This window comes from Monodon monoceros, unplaced genomic scaffold (genome assembly GCF_005190385.1).
Source record: "Monodon monoceros isolate NGI ecotype Baffin Bay Population unplaced genomic scaffold, NGI_Narwhal_1 Super_Scaffold_7, whole genome shotgun sequence".
Lineage (NCBI taxonomy): Eukaryota > Metazoa > Chordata > Mammalia > Artiodactyla > Monodontidae > Monodon > Monodon monoceros.
The window spans coordinates 76,821,101-76,837,721 of record NW_021703784.1 but is presented as its reverse complement, the minus strand read 5'-3'; the positions used below and the strand labels follow the sequence as shown (position 1 = coordinate 76,837,721).

The window sequence follows — 16,621 nt, the reverse complement described above, 5'->3', positions numbered from 1 at the left end:
GAACTATGTTTTAAAATGGTATGCACTTAACATTTTTGACAGTTTTAAGGAAAGATTCATAAAGGTAATTGAATTAAAATCAGCAAACCTTTTATATCTGTCTCTTTGGTGACAACAGAGAAAGAGGTTAGGGAGAAAAAGTTGCTTGTAATCAATAATTTATAGTTCAAACGTTGTTACAGTTGAAGACAAGGGCACAGGCATATAATGTTCATTAGTAAACAAAAGGCACAGATCATAAGAGCAGTGATCTTTTGAGTGAGCACTCTGTGTTGACTTTACAGAGGAGGTGGGATTTAACATGGGCAAAGGAGGATGGATAAAATTTTGGATACATAGAACGGAATGGCAAGAGCTAATCAGGTGGTAGTGTTGATGGGTATGCAAAAATGCATACTTCACTGGGTCTCAAAAAGTTTGGCTGTGGTAGAGGGTCACAACTGGGAATAGTAGATCCAGCTGGAAAGGTAATCTAGGATTTCATCAGGAGAGTCTGGAATGTCAGATGAAAGATATTGGACTTTCTTGTGCACAGAGGGGAATTGTTAAAGTCTTTTGAATATGGAAGTAATGTAGTCAAGACTGAGTTGGAAATTATTAGTCTAGTGGTGTTGACAAGAGATACATTTTTTAAGGGGGAGAACTAGTGAGAGAGTAACTACTTGAGAATCTAATGCAGTAGTTCAAGCATAATGATAAGGGAATGAGGAAGGATGTGGCTATGAGGATGAATAAGCCCAAGGTACACTGGGAATGAGAAACCAAAAGGAATGTTAGTTACTTTTACTAAGAGTTAGGGAAAAATGTTTAACATTATTTCATTTTGAAAAACTAAATGTAGTAATATTTTAACAATATTCTTCTGAATGGAGCTGATTTGTTTTCCACGGTTATATGATTCTTTTTGGTAAGTCAGCATGGGTGGGTGATTTTGAATACCTAAATTTTTTTTTTTTTTTTTTTTTTTGCGGTACGTGGGCCTCTCACTGTTGTGGCCTCTCCCGTTGCGGCCTCTCCCGTTGCGGCCTCTCCCGTTGCGGAGCACAGGCTCCGGACACGCAGACTCAGCGGCCATGGCTCACGGGCCCAGCCGCTCCGTGGCATGTGGGATCTTCCCAGACCGTGGCACGAACCCTTGTCCCCTGCATCGGCAGGCGGACTCTCAACCACTGCACCACCAGGGAAGCCCTGAATACCTAAATTTTTAATACCTAAATTTAGACAGTAATTTTTCTGCTTAAAGAAATTAACACTATTCAGCTTAAAGAAACTAATACTATAAACTAAAACTTCCTCTTTACTGAATAAAATAAAAATAAAAGGCAGTGTCTGACAGTTCTTGTAGAAAAGAAGAGGCGAATATGATCAAATACTCAGACTAGGGGGATATCAGTATAAGGGGGGAAAACATCTATTTGGCTTGGTTATCTCTGTAGATGGCTAGGGCAGTGCTGTCCATTAGAACTTTCTGTGTTGATGGAAATGTTCTTCTGTGCTGCCCAATATAGTAGTCCCTAGTCCTATACAACTACTGTGCACTTGAAATGTGGTTAGTGTGACTTAATTAGCTTAAATTACAATGTAAACAATCATAGATGACTAGGGACTACTATATTGGATAGTGCAGATCTAGAACACAAATTCTGCCTCCTCCCAAGTCCACACAAAATTTCTCAATATTTAAAATTTTATACATACTTGATCTTAAATTATGATGTTATAATGCATATTTATTAATTCCTCACAACAGTCCTTAGAATTCGATAATTTCATCTCCATTATATAGATGAAGAAACTGAGAGTCAGGTGTAAACACTGGCCAGCTGGTAAGAACTCTGCTAATACATGGCAAAGCTAATGTTCAAACCTCAGCCTATTTGCTTCAAAGTCCTCATACAGCGAGTTCCTTTCCTGTAATAGGAGAAGTCCCTTTATAGTACTCTTACTAATTTGGTATTATGTGGTGTGTGTGTTTATGTGTTTTGTAAACTTAACGTTCCATTACAGGTTGATAATACCTTATTTTCTGCTATTAGGAGATAGATAACTGATCTAAATGAATAATGGTTCAGTCCTTAAACTTATGCCATTTTTTTTAAGCTTGAAAAAATATGTGCATAAGCTGACCAAGTCATTGTAGAGAATTATCTCATCGCCAGGGTAATGAGGGGTGAAACAGCATGATTAAAAAGAAGATGAAATGGAAATATCAAACTCAAGTCTTCCAAACTCCAAGAAGGCAAAGCAATAGCATAACTTTGTCTTTGGGAGAATCTGAGTGTTCTTTAAATCCTTTTATACTCTGCCATAATGAAGTCACAGAATATTGCAAATACAAATCTTAAAAAAAAAGGTCAGCTGATGTCTTTTACATGTGGCAAGGCCAACTAATAATCTTCTTTTGTACATTTACATTTTAATGCCATCTTATGAAAGAAAAAAAACGATGGAGCCAGACAACACTTTCATCATGAATTCAAAAGGTAAATACACGCCTGATGTGTATAAAACCAAATTTGATGTCATGTAAGTCATTCAGAACCAAAAATATTTTCTTTTTAAATGTTACTTTATGGCAGCATGTGACTTTTGGCCCAGACAAAGACAGTGAAGGAAGCAACATCTGTGTTTCATTAAAGATGTCTCCTTATCCTCCCCCACGTGATTGAAATTGATCAAACTGAACTCTTAACAGGTAACTCATTATCCAGATCATTTCATCTGTACTGAAAAGAGCACTGATTTATTTTATTTGTTATAAAAGAGCTCAAACTTTGGTTTAATCCCTGAATAATTCAAAATGGAAATTTAAACAATAGCACAAGCAGGTGGCTACATTTTATTCATTATTTTACCAGAATCTAGACATTTCAGGAATCATTTTTTATTTAAAAATCTCCAATCAGATCACTTAGATTTGGATATTGCACTTGCTGGTAGAGATTGGTACAATTTTGTGGCATTTTTAAACCTCTTTTTGGCATATTTATTAAGTCTCTATTACATGCAAGGTGCTGGGTTAAGTCTTGAAATTTTTGGAAGTATGATTCAATTCCTGTATTTCAAGAGTTTGTAATATATGACAATGTCTATAAATAATCAACATTTTATAGAAATTATGGTAATTAGAAAGTCCAACTCAAGATCCCTATGGTGTGGTGAAAAAACTTGATGGAGGCCTGGTTTCAAGTTCAAGTTCCCTATTAATCAGATGTCACCCTGTGAAAGTATTTAACCATGCTGGGTACCATTTCATCATTTACCATAAAAAGACATGATGTCTCCTGTCTACCTTAAAGGAATTCTAAGAGGCATCAAATAAAGCAATATAAGTAAAAATGCTTTGAAAGAATATAAAACGCAGAAAAAAATATAAAATGCTATGAAAATGTCAAGCCTTATACTTCAGGGACATTTATGAAGTCATTTAATCACTTTTCCATAGGCTTTCAATTTTAACCCAGAAACAAACATAAACTCATAAAAAGCAGATAATTTAAAAATTCAAATAGAATCTAGTTTTCTAGTCTAATTTTTAAAACTTTAATCCATTTAACTTCTCCAACCTGTCTTTGGCAGATGAACTGAGCTGATTAGTTTGGCTTTTAACCCTCAGGGTTTTAGAAAATTTCTGGACCACATTTAAAACAAATCACATTGTGTGCCTTCCCCTCAATCCCTACCCAAAAAGGTGACTATTGTGGGTCATTTCACTGTCGTCATTTAGTTCAGAGAAATCATGTGGTGTTTTACAATCAACAAAATAAAATATGTGAAGTCAAATACTAGACTAGCTTAGTTAATACTGAGGACAATGGGTAACAAAGGCACAGGGAAAATGTGTCCAGTCAATATGATGAAAAACACAGGAATTTTGATTTTCCCTCATTTCACCTTCATTAGCTAGAGAACTGCCCCAAATTTCCATTTACTGTTGAAGATATAAATTTCTGTGTGGCTATTTCATTTAGTCTCATTTAGCTCTAAAAATAGGAACAAAATATCTTTTCAAAGGTAGTTTCCTGACCATTTATTTCTTTGTTTAACAAAATGATGCTTTTGTAAAAACGTAGCTGGTTTAGTAAAATGGTAATTTTGTAACAATGTAGTGGAAGAGGAGGCTTCCAGAAAATCTGGAGGATTTGTGGTTCCATGGTGAACATCTTCCTGCTCAATGAAGTATCTGATAGCTGGGAGAGTAGATGATTTCCACAACCAGACAGGGTTATTCTGCTTCTTGTATTCATACTCCTTTGTAGTACATCTTTGCAGCTTCTCCCATAAAAGGTGGCCTCTATTTCCTCACCCCTTGAATCTGGGCTAAACTTATGACCTGCTTTGACCAATAAAACATGGCAGAGATGACATTCTGCTGACTGAGGGGAGAGGATGACAGATCAAATGGAGCAGGGGCAAGTCATCTCAGCTACCACTTAGGTCAACCAGTCCCTAGCAGACTCAGCAACTGCAGAACTACCCAGCTGAACATAGCCCAAATTGTAAAGACATGAGCTAAGTAAATGGCTGTTCTTTTAAGCTGTGAAGTTATGGAGTGGGTTTTTTTTTGTTTTGTTTTTTGGGTTTTTTTTGCAGCAATAGCTAACTGATATGAATGGTGGCCATGTGACTTTGTGGGAAAAACTCTACATTGTGTTCCCTGGTTTTATTTTCTCTTTTAACTCTCTTGGGAATGGTAAATATTCAAAAAGACCTCAAGATGTACCACTGTGGTAAAATGTCTTGGCAAAGCAACAAATGCCAATAGTTATTTCCAGGGAGAAATGAAGAAATGTTAAAACAAAACAAAACAAAACAAAAAAACATGAAAATCTTCTATTCCTTGGGAATATGAGGCTATTCAGGATTTAAGTACAGAGATTTTCTGAGTTTGGATTGTGTTTGGAGAAAGATCTACATAAGACAAATTAGCTAGTGAAACATATAATCTTCTAGGCTCAAAATGTAGGAGGATATTAGTCCTTGGCCTGCCTTGTGGAAAATATGTTGAGGCTCACCTTACCCCAGGTGGATGATGGAGGGCTGGATAATCAGTGTGAAAGCTTAGCTTCCCAGTTGTGTAAGCCACATTGTTTGCGTCGATTTTGTCTTGCACTTGCCAAGTGTGGCTGTAAAATACAAGAAACGTGTTTAAACAGGCTGTCACTAAGTCAGAGGAAATGTGTTAGAATGAACTTCAGACATGGGGCAAATGGAAACTTCATTTTATGAAATAATTACCATAATGACTATGAGTCAGGAAAAGAGTCTGACCTTTCTTTGTGCAAAGTAACCGTTTCAGAATCAGCATCTCCTCATTTCTCTTCTCCTCTCCAAAAAAGAGTGCAAAATTTATAAAGAGGTGTATATGGGTGTAGGTTATGTTTTTTAGTAGCTTAATGCAGTTGAAAAAATGATTCATTGAGGCAAAATTTACAGAACATAAAATGAACCACTTTAAAGTGAACACTTCAGAAGCATTTAGAACATTTACAATGTTGGTAACCAACACCTCTTTCTATCTAGTTTCCAAACACTTCCATCACTCCAAACTAAAACCTCTTACCCATTAAGCAGTTTCTTCCCATTCTGTCCTCTTTCCAGTCTCTGGCAAACAACAATCTATCTCTATCTTTCTATCTCTATGGATTTACCTCTTTTGGCTATTTAATGTAAATAGAATCATACAATATGTGACTTCTTGTGTCTGGCTTCTTTGACTTAACATAATATTTTTGAGATTCATCCATGTTGTAGCATGTATCAGTACTTCATTCTCTTTTATGGTTGAATAATGTCCTATTGTATGGATATACCACAATGTTTCTATCCATTCATCATTTGATGGACATTTGCACTGTTGCTACTCTTTGGTTATTGTGAATATTGCTGGTTTGAACATGTGAACATGTTCAAGAACATGCATTTATTTGAATAACTGTTCTCAAATTTTTTTTGGGGGGTAATACTTAGGAGTGGAATTATGGGATTATGTCATAATTATATCTTTAACTTTTTGAGGAAACACCAAATTGTTTGCCACAACAGCTGAGCCATTTTACATTCTCACCAGCAATGTGTGAGGGTTCCAATTTCTCCACATCCTCACTACACTTGTTGTCTGTTGTTTTTTTAAAATTATTTATAGCCATCTTAGTCGGTGTGAAGTGGTAGCTTGTGGGTTTGATTTGTGACATCCTAATGACTAAAGATGTTGAGCATTTGTGCTTGTTGGGCATTTGTATATCTACTTTAAAGAAATGTATTCAAGTATTTTTCCCATTTTAAAATTGTCTCTTTTTTTTGTTAAGTTGTAAGAGTTCTTTATATATCTGAGATACTAGATCCTTAGATACATGATTTGCAAATATTTTTGCCTCTTCTGTAGGTTGTCTTTTCATTTTCTTGGAATGTCCTTTGATGTTCAAAGTTTTTAATTTTGATGAAGTCCTATTAATTTATATTTGTTGCTGTTTTTGGTGTTATATGTATGAATCCACTGCCTAATTCAAGGTCATGAATATTTACCCCTATGTTTTCTCTTAAGAATTTAATGATTTTAGCTCTATAATTGATCCACTTGGAATTATTTTTTTATAAGTGGTGTGAGTAAGAGGTCCCAGTTCATTCTTTTGCATGTGGGTATACAGTTGTCCTAGTACCATTTGTTGAAGAGAGTATTCTTTCCCCATTGAATGGTTTCAGCACCCTTGTTAAAAATCAATCAGCTATAGATATACGGGTTTATTTCTGCACTTTCACTTATATTCCATTAGTCTATATGTCTATCCTTATCCCAGTACCACAATATTTTGATTACTGTTGATTTGTAGTAAGTTTTAAAATCAGGAAGGGTAAGTCCTCCAAGTTTATTCTTTTTAATATTGTTTTGGCTATTCAGAACCCCTTTCAATTTCCTATCAATTTGAGGATTGGGTTTTCCATTTATGCCAAAAGGCTATTGGAATTTTGGCAAGGGCTGCATTGACTCTGTAGCCCACTTTGGTTAGTATTGATATCTTTAACTATATTATGTCTTATAATTCATGAATATAGGATGTCCTTCCATTTATTAGATCTTTAATTTCATTCAGCAACATTTTGTAGTTTTCATTTAACAAGTCTTTCACCTCCTTGGTTAAATTTATTCATAGGTATTTTATTCTTCTAGATGCTATTGTAAATGGAATTGTTTTCTTAATTTCCTTTTCAGACTGTTCGTTGCTGATATACATAAAACAACTGACTTTTCTGCATGGATCTTGTATCCTCAAACTTTGTTGCATTCATTTATTAGCTCCAGTAACTTTTTTGTGCATTCTTTTGGGTTTTTTACATACAGGATCATGCCATCTGGGAAGAGAGATAGATTTACTTCTTCCTTTATCATTTGGATGCCTTTATTTCTATTTTTTGCCTAATTGCTCTTGTCGAAACTTCTAGTACAATGTTGAATATAAGTGGTAAAAAACAGCATTCTGTCTTATTCCTGATCTTAGGGAGAACTTAATGAAGTTTTAATTACACTCTTGTAACTTCACTCAGATCAAGAAACAGAACTTTAAGCTCAAACATATGCCCTGTCCCAGTCACCATCCTTTCTCTCTTCTCTAGAATAACCATGACTGTGACTTCTATATTTATGATTTCTTTGCATTTCTTTACATTTTTATTCCCTGAACATGTATCCTAAGACACTAGGTTTAATCTTGCCCATTAAAAACAATTGTTATGTCTTTTAAGTCTCTTAATCTATATGTTTCTCTTCCAGCCTATACTTCTTACAATTTATTATTTGAAGAAGGTAGTGAATTTGCCTTATAGAGTTCCTCACAGCCTGGACCTTGCAGATTTTATACTCATGGTGTAGTTCAACATGTTCCCTGTCCTCTGTGTTTCTGGAAAATTGGCAGCTAAACGCAGAGGCTTGGGTAGACTCTCTCTTCTCTATTTGACAAAACTGTACATGTGATTGTGTTCTTTTATTACAAGGCACAGAATATCTAGATGTCTTTCTTTTTGTGATATTTGTTGCTCGTGCTCAATAGCTAGACCCACTAATTCACTGGGGATTCCAAATAGTGAAATACCAAATTAATAATTTCTTTTTTATTTATCAGTTGGAATACTTTTAAAAAGATTCATTTTCCCTCATCTACTGTTTGTTTACCCCATATAATAGCTTAAATAGGGATGATGAGATAAATGCTTGATTCTTTCCTTTATTTACCATTTTGCTATGTAATGGGTTAGTTTTCTACCACTCCAAGATGAATAATAAGTTTTTTAAAAAGTAACATCATTGATGAAAATGGATTAAAATTAAATAGAGGTAATGGTTTCACAACATTGCCAATGTACTAAATGACAGAGAAATGCACATGTTAAAATGGTTAGTTTTATGTTATGTCAATTTTACCTCTATTACCAAAGAACAGCTTGACTTAAACGTTATAAAAAGTTAATTAAAAAATAACTAGAGATTACTTGCAACTCTGTGGCAAGAGAAGCAACCGTTATTCAGATTTTGTAAGGCTTTTCCTTGGAAGATTGAAACAATGGGTAATTGGAAGGAAGCTGTGTCTCAAAATAAACCAAAGCTGATTTGAAAATATGTCACTATACATGCATGCCATTTTATTGCTGTTATAATGTCTATTTGTTAATTTATGTTCATATTAAGTCATTTTCAATAAATATATATTGAAAAAACCTATTCTATTCCAGGTATTGTTTTAGCATTAGTTCATATAGTAGGGAACAAAAAGGACAAACAAGCAATCACCAAATCTAATATCAGATAGAGATAAGTGCTATAAAGAAAATAAAGCAAGGCAAGGAGATAAGGTTTGGGGCCAGGAGAACATCATGGTGGAAATGATGGTTTGGGAAGTACTCTAGAAAGAGCTGAAATTTTTCATAGAAACCTGAATTAAGTAAGGGAAGGAGAAATGTGAATATCTGAGAGATGTATTTGAGGCAGAGGAATCTGAAATGAAAAGGTTGGGCTTCTTCCCCATTCTCTGGGACTGAGAATGAAACTAGCTATTTTGCTCTGTTTTTTTTTTTTTCTCACTTAAATTTAGGGTGGAAAGCCTGGTATAACTTTCATTAAAATTAAAGAGCCATCCATATGTGGGCATGAACTGGAAAGAGACCTAGCGAAAGGAGAAAAGGGTATGTATAGCCTGCTGCAACTCAAGTATGAGTCAGGCAATCCATTATATTGTTGTGACTATAGCCAAGAAATACATGTTTGCTATGAAGTTCATGTCACTCCATGGTCCATATATAATACAGATTCAGACTATTGTCAACATCAGCATTCCAAGAATAATCTACATATAGGAAGGGATTTAGGATACAAAAAGAGTAATTTCATCAAATTATAAAATATATAATGTCTTCTAAGAAGATGATGCTGTTGACACTGTCAGGAGGAAATGACTTTATTTAGATTTTCTGTCAAGAGTGATGATGGTTTTGCTTTGATCCATCTATATTCTCTTTCCTGGTTCCTCCTACGATCAAGGGTAAATGAACTGAGTTTTGCTGTGGCCAAGAGCTGGCTGAGATTCAAGGTGCAAGCTTTAGGCAGGGAACAGATCTTTTCTTTGACACTAACTGGTTTCTACAGGGATGGGGCTTGTGACTTGGCTTCTTCAAAGCAGTTCTCCAGCCCTCTGAGCTAACTGGCAGGGGATGGTAAACATTTTATAGCCCTAAAGTGTCTTAGGCACAGTATGGGATGTATAGCCTAAAAGTCTATGCTCACACGTAATGATAAATCCCAGGAAAGGAGTTTGCCAGTTCCAATCATAAAACCTTCTCTTAATAGTTATAGCATAAGTCTGGAAAAATCTTAGAAATGTCATTTGATTTACCTTTCTACCTCCTTATAGAAATGAGTCATGCTAGGAAGGCTTCTATGACTCTAAGCTTTCACTTATCCTTCTCAAATCCAAATCTCCAATGAAACATAGCAGAAATAAATGCAAGCATGATCCATTGGCCTGTGTAGAAAGGATTTTTAAAAAGTCCGCTTGTGGAGCCTTAGTGAGATTAGGGTGTACTTACATGCACCTCTTATTAGTGACATATTCTTAGGTTGTTCTAAGAAAGGAAACAACTCAAGCTGATTATCAGGAGCTGTCATGCAATAGAGGTACAGGACCAGATTGTTCTAAAGTGGAAGAAGCAGGCTCAGTATAGCATCTAAATCTGATGGTATAGACTTGCTTGTAATTGTACTTGGGGCAGGTAATTGTCACTGTACAAATAATACTGCTTTTGCCAAAGGTGTTATTAAACAAGCCTAAGTATTTTCACTGAGCTATTCATGTCATTCTCAACATTTAATTAGAACTTTCCCTATTTTTCCTCATCTATTCAAGAATTTTGTCAAAATCTTCTGTACATTAAAATCATGATGTTAAGGTAGCACTGTATTTCATGGAATTGGTTTGAATGCTAATTTACTAGATTCACCCTAATCTAGATGGCCAGTCATAGATACCATGGCATTTCATGATATTAATAGTGATTTGTGACAAATTTGAATCCTTCAGTATTTATGGAATGCTGAAATTTTGTTTTCACTAGATTTTTTCTTTATAACCTGGGTGATAGATTTTATACTCTTTTGGTTAGTGGCTCACACTTGGAAAATCATGCTGAATTTATTTGCAATCTTTTTCTTTTTTGAAGTACTATTTATATGAAAAGATGTTCTAAACCTGCAACCTGGATTTATTGTCCCCAGCAGCTACAACCTCCAATGTTGACCTGCTGCAAACTCTTATTGTCAGATATAAGAAAGAATGCCTTTTTTGAACATCATTACTTATCCCATTGTATCAAAAACATAATGTTCATATCTTATTTTTATTTTTTAAGTTTTAACATGGAAAATGCTCTCCTAGCTAAAATAAATCAAAAGAATTTATAGTTAACCATCTAAAGGAATACATATTGCTTATTATTTCTAACTATAGTTGTGATGCTTCCACATGTGACTTGCTAGATGCAGTCACTCATCAGACATCCAGATATTTATTTTTCCATTATCATTTATTAGACACATACAACGGGCCAGGAACTGAGGATGCAGAAGTGAATAGAATAGTCACGGTACTTGCACTTCATGGAGCTTACAGTCTATGCAGAAGACATATTAGTGTGATTTATCTTCCAAAGCTAACGTACAAGGTGTTATGAGAGTAAAGAAGTGACAGTCAGGTGGGGACCTGAAGACTGAGTAGGATTTACTTAGAAGGCTAAAGGGCATTGCAGGCAGAAAAAAATAGCTTGTGAGAAGGCCTAGTGGAGGGAAAGAATATGATCTATCAGAGGATGTGAGAGATGAGCAAGGAAGATTTGCTCAATGGCTATTCTTGACTTCTCTTCAAATTTCTGCTTCCCTATAGTCCTGTAAAGTCTTACAAAAAAAAAAAAATCTCATTACAGCAGGGAACTGAACAGCTCCATAAAACATAAAGATATGAAGTAAACAAGGAGGATTCTGGAATGTTGGTGGTGACAAAGTTTTTAATCTCTCTGAATTCTCTCTGCAAGACATCTAGTGTACAAACCCCAAAACTCAGTGACAATATCTAATCAAAATTAGGTGACAAGATATTTCCATGAACCCCCAAAATGAGTGAGTATAGAGATGGGCCTTCCAAAGCAACTGTGTAGGAAGAAGCAGAGGGAAGCAACTAGATATCTGATGGACCTGAAAAATTCCCAAATTACTGACAGATATTCACTGGAAAGTGCAGTAGGGCAACTTGAGAATGGTAATTAAAGCTGGGAGAGGATTTTGACATTCCACTATAGCTGAATACAAGAGGTCTATAGTAAGGAGTTGGAATAGTCTGAGCACCATGAACTCTAAAATCTTACCAAATTCCCTTCCATGATAAAGCTTCCTTCTGAGAAAAAGATCCTATGTTGAGCATTACAGGGACAAAGGAAAAAGGTCTAGATGAAAGTAAAGGAGAAGGACTGGGAGGTCTTAGAACGTTATTGCCCGTAATTTTGAAATATAGCTTAAAAACATAACTTATAAAAGGTTTCTGAATCACATCTCCCTTTAATAGTTAAGAAAACACGTTTTATATAAAGATAAGCAACATACAAATGATTAAGGTTTAGTCTCATAGTTAATTTATAAAAGAGAAAGAAAAAATAGTGAAATAGCACACCTACAGAAAATACATCATTGATAGAAGGATATGCCCCTAAAAGATGAAAAATATATTTTTTTCTGTTTCTAACTTCTATTTTCTACTTATAGCTACTTCTAATGAATCCAGAAGACTTTGGCACAATATATGAAAGAATAACTTACATAAGAAGCAGAAACTCAAAAATGGGATGACATACTCAGAAAAGAAAAAAAAATTAAAAATAATTAGAAAATGAAGACTAAATTAGAAGAAATACAAGATCAAATAAGCATAACAAATAATGCCTTTGGATGACTACAGGATGAAAGGGAGGAAAATTTAAATGTCAAAAAAAAAAAAAAAAAAGAAAGAGATAGGGGACCTTCAAGGTGGCCTGAGGAGTAAGATGTGATCACCTTCCCCTCCAAAAATACATCTACACGTGGAACAGCTCCTACAGAACACCTACTGAACGCTGGCAAAAGACCTCAGACTTCCCCAAAGGCAAGAAACTCCCCACGTACCTGGGTGGGGCAAAAGAAAAAAAGAAAAAACAGACACAAAAGAATAGGGACGGGACCTGCACATCTGGGAGGGAGCTATGAAGGAAGAAAAGTTTCTACACACTAGGAAGCCCCTTCACTGGCAGAGACGGGGTGGGTGGGAGGGAAGCTTCAGAGCCATGGAGGAGAGCACAGCAACGGGGGTGCAGAGGGCAAAGCGGAGAGATTCCTGCACAGAGGATCGGTGCTGACCAGCACTCACCAGCCCGAGAGGCTTGTCTGCTCACCCGCCGGCGTGGGCAGGGGCTGGGAGCTGAGGTTCGGGCTTTGGAGGTCAGATCCCAGGGAGAGGACTGGGGTTGGCTGTGTGAACACAGCCTGAAGGGGGCTCGTGCGCCACAGCTAGCTGGGAGGGCGTCCGAGAAAACGTCTGGAACCGCCTAAGGGTCAAGAGACCATTGTTTTGGGGTGTGTGATGTGAGGGCATTCCTTCCCCGAGTGCCCACAGAAGGCAGAGCACTGCCTAAACGAGCTCCAGGGATGGGTGCGAGATGCTGCTATCAGCGCGGACACCAGAGACAGGCATGAAAAGCGAAGGTTGCTACTGCAGCCACCAAGAATCCTGTGTGCAAGCACAGGTCACTATGCACACCTCCCCACCTGGGAGCCTGTGCAGCCCACCACTGCCAGGGTCCCATGATTCAGGGACAACTTCCCCAGGAGAACACACAGCGCACCTCACGCTGTTGCAATATCATGTTGGCCTCTGCTGCCGCAGGCTCGCCCCGCATTCTGTACCCTTCCCTCCCCACTGGCCTGAGTAAGCCAGAGCCCCCAAATCAGGTGCTCCTTTAACCTCCCCCTGTCTGGGCGAAGAAGAGATGCCAGAGGGCGACCTACATGCAGAGGCAGGGCCAAATCCAAAGCTGAACTTCCAGAGCTGTGCGAACAAAGAAGAGAGAGGGAAATCTCTCCCAGCAGCCTCAGAAGCAGGGGATTAAATCTCTACAATCAACTTGAGGTACCCTGCATCTGTGGAATACCTGAACAGACAACAAATCATCCCAAAATTGAGGTGGTGGACTTTGGGAGCAACTGTAGACTTGGGGTTTGCTTTCTGCATCTAATTTGTTTCTGGTTTTATGTTTATCTTAGCTTAGTATTTAGAGCTTATTATCATGGGTAGATTTATTTATTGATTTGGTTGCTCTCTTCCTTTTATATACATATATATATATATATATATATATATATGTATATATTTTTCCTTTTTCTCTTTTTGTGAATGTGTATCCGTATGCTTCTTTGTATGATTTTGTCTGTGTAGGTTTGCTTTTACCATTTGTCCTAAGGTTATGTCTGTCTGTTTCTTTTAGTATAGTTTCTAGCACTTGTTATCATTGGTGGATTTGTTTATTGGTTTGGTTGCTCTCTTTTTAAACTTACTTTTTCATTTTTACAATTTTAATTATATAATTTTTAATTTTAATAACTTTATTTTATTATTTTTTCTTTCTTTTTTTCCCTCACTTTTGTTCTGAGCCCTGTGGCTGAGAGGGTCTTGGTGCTCCAGCCAGGTGTCAGGTCTGAACCTCTGAGGTGGAAGAGCAGACTCCAGGACATTGGACCACCAGATACCTCCCAGCCCCATGTAATATCAATTGGCAAGAGCTCTCCCAGAGATCTCTGTCTCGACGCTAAGACCCAGCTCCAATCAACCATCAGCAAGCTACAGTGCTGGACACCACATGCCAAACAACTAGCAAGACAGGAACACAACCTGACCCATTAGCAGAGAAGCTGCCTAAAATCATACTAAGTTCACAGACACCACAAAACACACCACTGGGCACAGTCCTGCCCACCAGAAAGACAAGATCCAGCCTCATTCACCAGAACACAGGCACTAACTAGTCCCCTCCACCAGGAAGCCTACACAACCCACTGAACCAACCTTACCCACTGAGGGCAGACACCAAAAACAATGGGAACTACAAACCTGCAACCTGCCAAAAGTAGACCCCAAACACAGTAAGTTAAGCAAAATGAGAAGACAGAGAAACAAATAGCAGATGAAGGAGCAAGGTAAAAACCCACCAGACCAAACAAATGAAGAGGAAATAGGCAGTCTACCTGAAAAGAAAGAGTATTACAAGAGACAAAGAAGGACACTACATAATGATCAAGGGATTAATCCAAGAAGAAGATATAACAATTGTAAATATTTATGCACCCAACATAGGAGCACCTCACTACATAAGGCAAATGTTAACAGCCATAAAAGGGGAAATCTACAGTAACACAATAAGAGTAGGGGACTTTAACACCCCACGTTCACCAATGGACAGATCATTCAAAATGAAAATAAATAAGGAAACACAAGCTTTAAATGACACATTAAACAAGATGCACTTAATTGATATTTATAAGACATTCCATCCCAAAACAACAGAATAAACTTTCTTCTCAAGTGCTCATGGAACATTCTCCAGGATAGATCATATCTTGGGTCACAAATCAAGCCTTGGTAAACTTAAGAAAATTGAAATCGTATCAAGTGTCTTTTCTGACCACAACACTATAAGATTAGCTATCAATTAGAGGAAAAAATACACACACAGAAGCTAAAAAATATGTTACTAAATAACCAAGAAATCACTGAAGAAATCAAAGAGGAAATCAAAAAATACCTAGAAACAAATGACAATGAAAACATGATGACACAAAACCCATGGGATGCTGCAAAAGCAGTCTAAGAGGGAAGTTTATAGCAATAAAATCTTACCTAAAGAAAGAAGAAACACCTCAAATAAACAACCTAAACTTACACCTAAAGCAATTAGAGAAAGAACAGAAAAAATCCAAAGTAGCAGAAGGAAAGAAATCATAAAGATCAGATCGAAATAAATGAAAAAGAAATGAAGGAAACCATACTAAAGATCAATAAAACTAAAAGCTAGTTCTTTAAGAAGATAAATGAAATTGATAAACCATTAGCCAGACTTATCAACAAAAAAAGGGAGAAGACTCAAATCAATAGAATTAGATATGAAAAAGGTGAAACAACAACTGACACTGCAGAAATACAAAGAATCATGAGAGATTACTACAAGCAATGATATGCCAATAAAATGGACAGCCTGGAAGAAATGGACAAATTCTCAGAAAAACACAACCTTCTGAGACTGAACCCAGAAGAAATAGAAAATATAAACAGACGAATCACAAGCACTGAAATTGAAACTGTGATTAAAAATCTTCCAACAAACAAAAGCCCAGGACCAGAGACTGCACCGGCGAATTCTATCAAACATTTAGAGAAGAGGTAACACCTATCCTTCTCAAACTCTTCCAAAATATAGCAGAGGGAGGAACACTCCCAAACTCATTCTACGAGGCCACAATCACCCCGATACCAAAACCAGACAAAGATGTCACAAAAAAAGAAAACTACAGACCAATATCACTGATGAATATAGTTGCTAAAATCCTCCACAAAATACTAGCAAAGAGAATCCAACAACCCATTAAAAGGATCATACAACATAATCAAGTGGGGTATATCCCAGGAATGCAAGAATTCTTCAATATACACAAATCAATCAATGTGATAAACCATATTAACAAATTGAAGGATAAAAACCATATGATCTTCTCAATAGATGTAGAAAAAGCTTTTGACAAAGTTCAACACCCATTTATGATAAAAACCCTCCAGAAAGTAGGCATAAGGGGAACTTACCTCAACATAATAAAGACCATATATGACAAACCCACAGCCAACATCGTTCTTAATGGTAAAAAACTGAAAACATTTCCACTAAGACCAGGAGCAAGACAAGGTTGCTCACTCTCACCATTATTATTCAACATAGGTTTGGAAGTTTTAGCGACAGCAACCAGAGAAGAAAAAGAAATAAAAGGAATCCAAATTGGAAAAGAAGAAGTAAA

The 16,621-nt window shown here is 36.6% G+C and overlaps 1 protein-coding gene across 8 annotated transcripts in view; it reads right to left on the bottom strand.

Annotated features, from left to right (window-relative positions):
* The window catches only part of BBOX1 (gamma-butyrobetaine hydroxylase 1), a 77,829-nt gene that overhangs the window by 19,990 nt on the left and 41,218 nt on the right, over positions 1-16,621 (bottom strand). For all 8 annotated transcript variants that reach the window (XM_029207453.1, XM_029207455.1, XM_029207456.1 and 5 more), the window contains one exon: positions 5,021-5,126. In XM_029207453.1, coding sequence (XP_029063286.1) covers positions 5,021-5,126 — 106 coding nt within the window. The remainder of the gene's footprint in view (positions 1-5,020; positions 5,127-16,621) is intronic.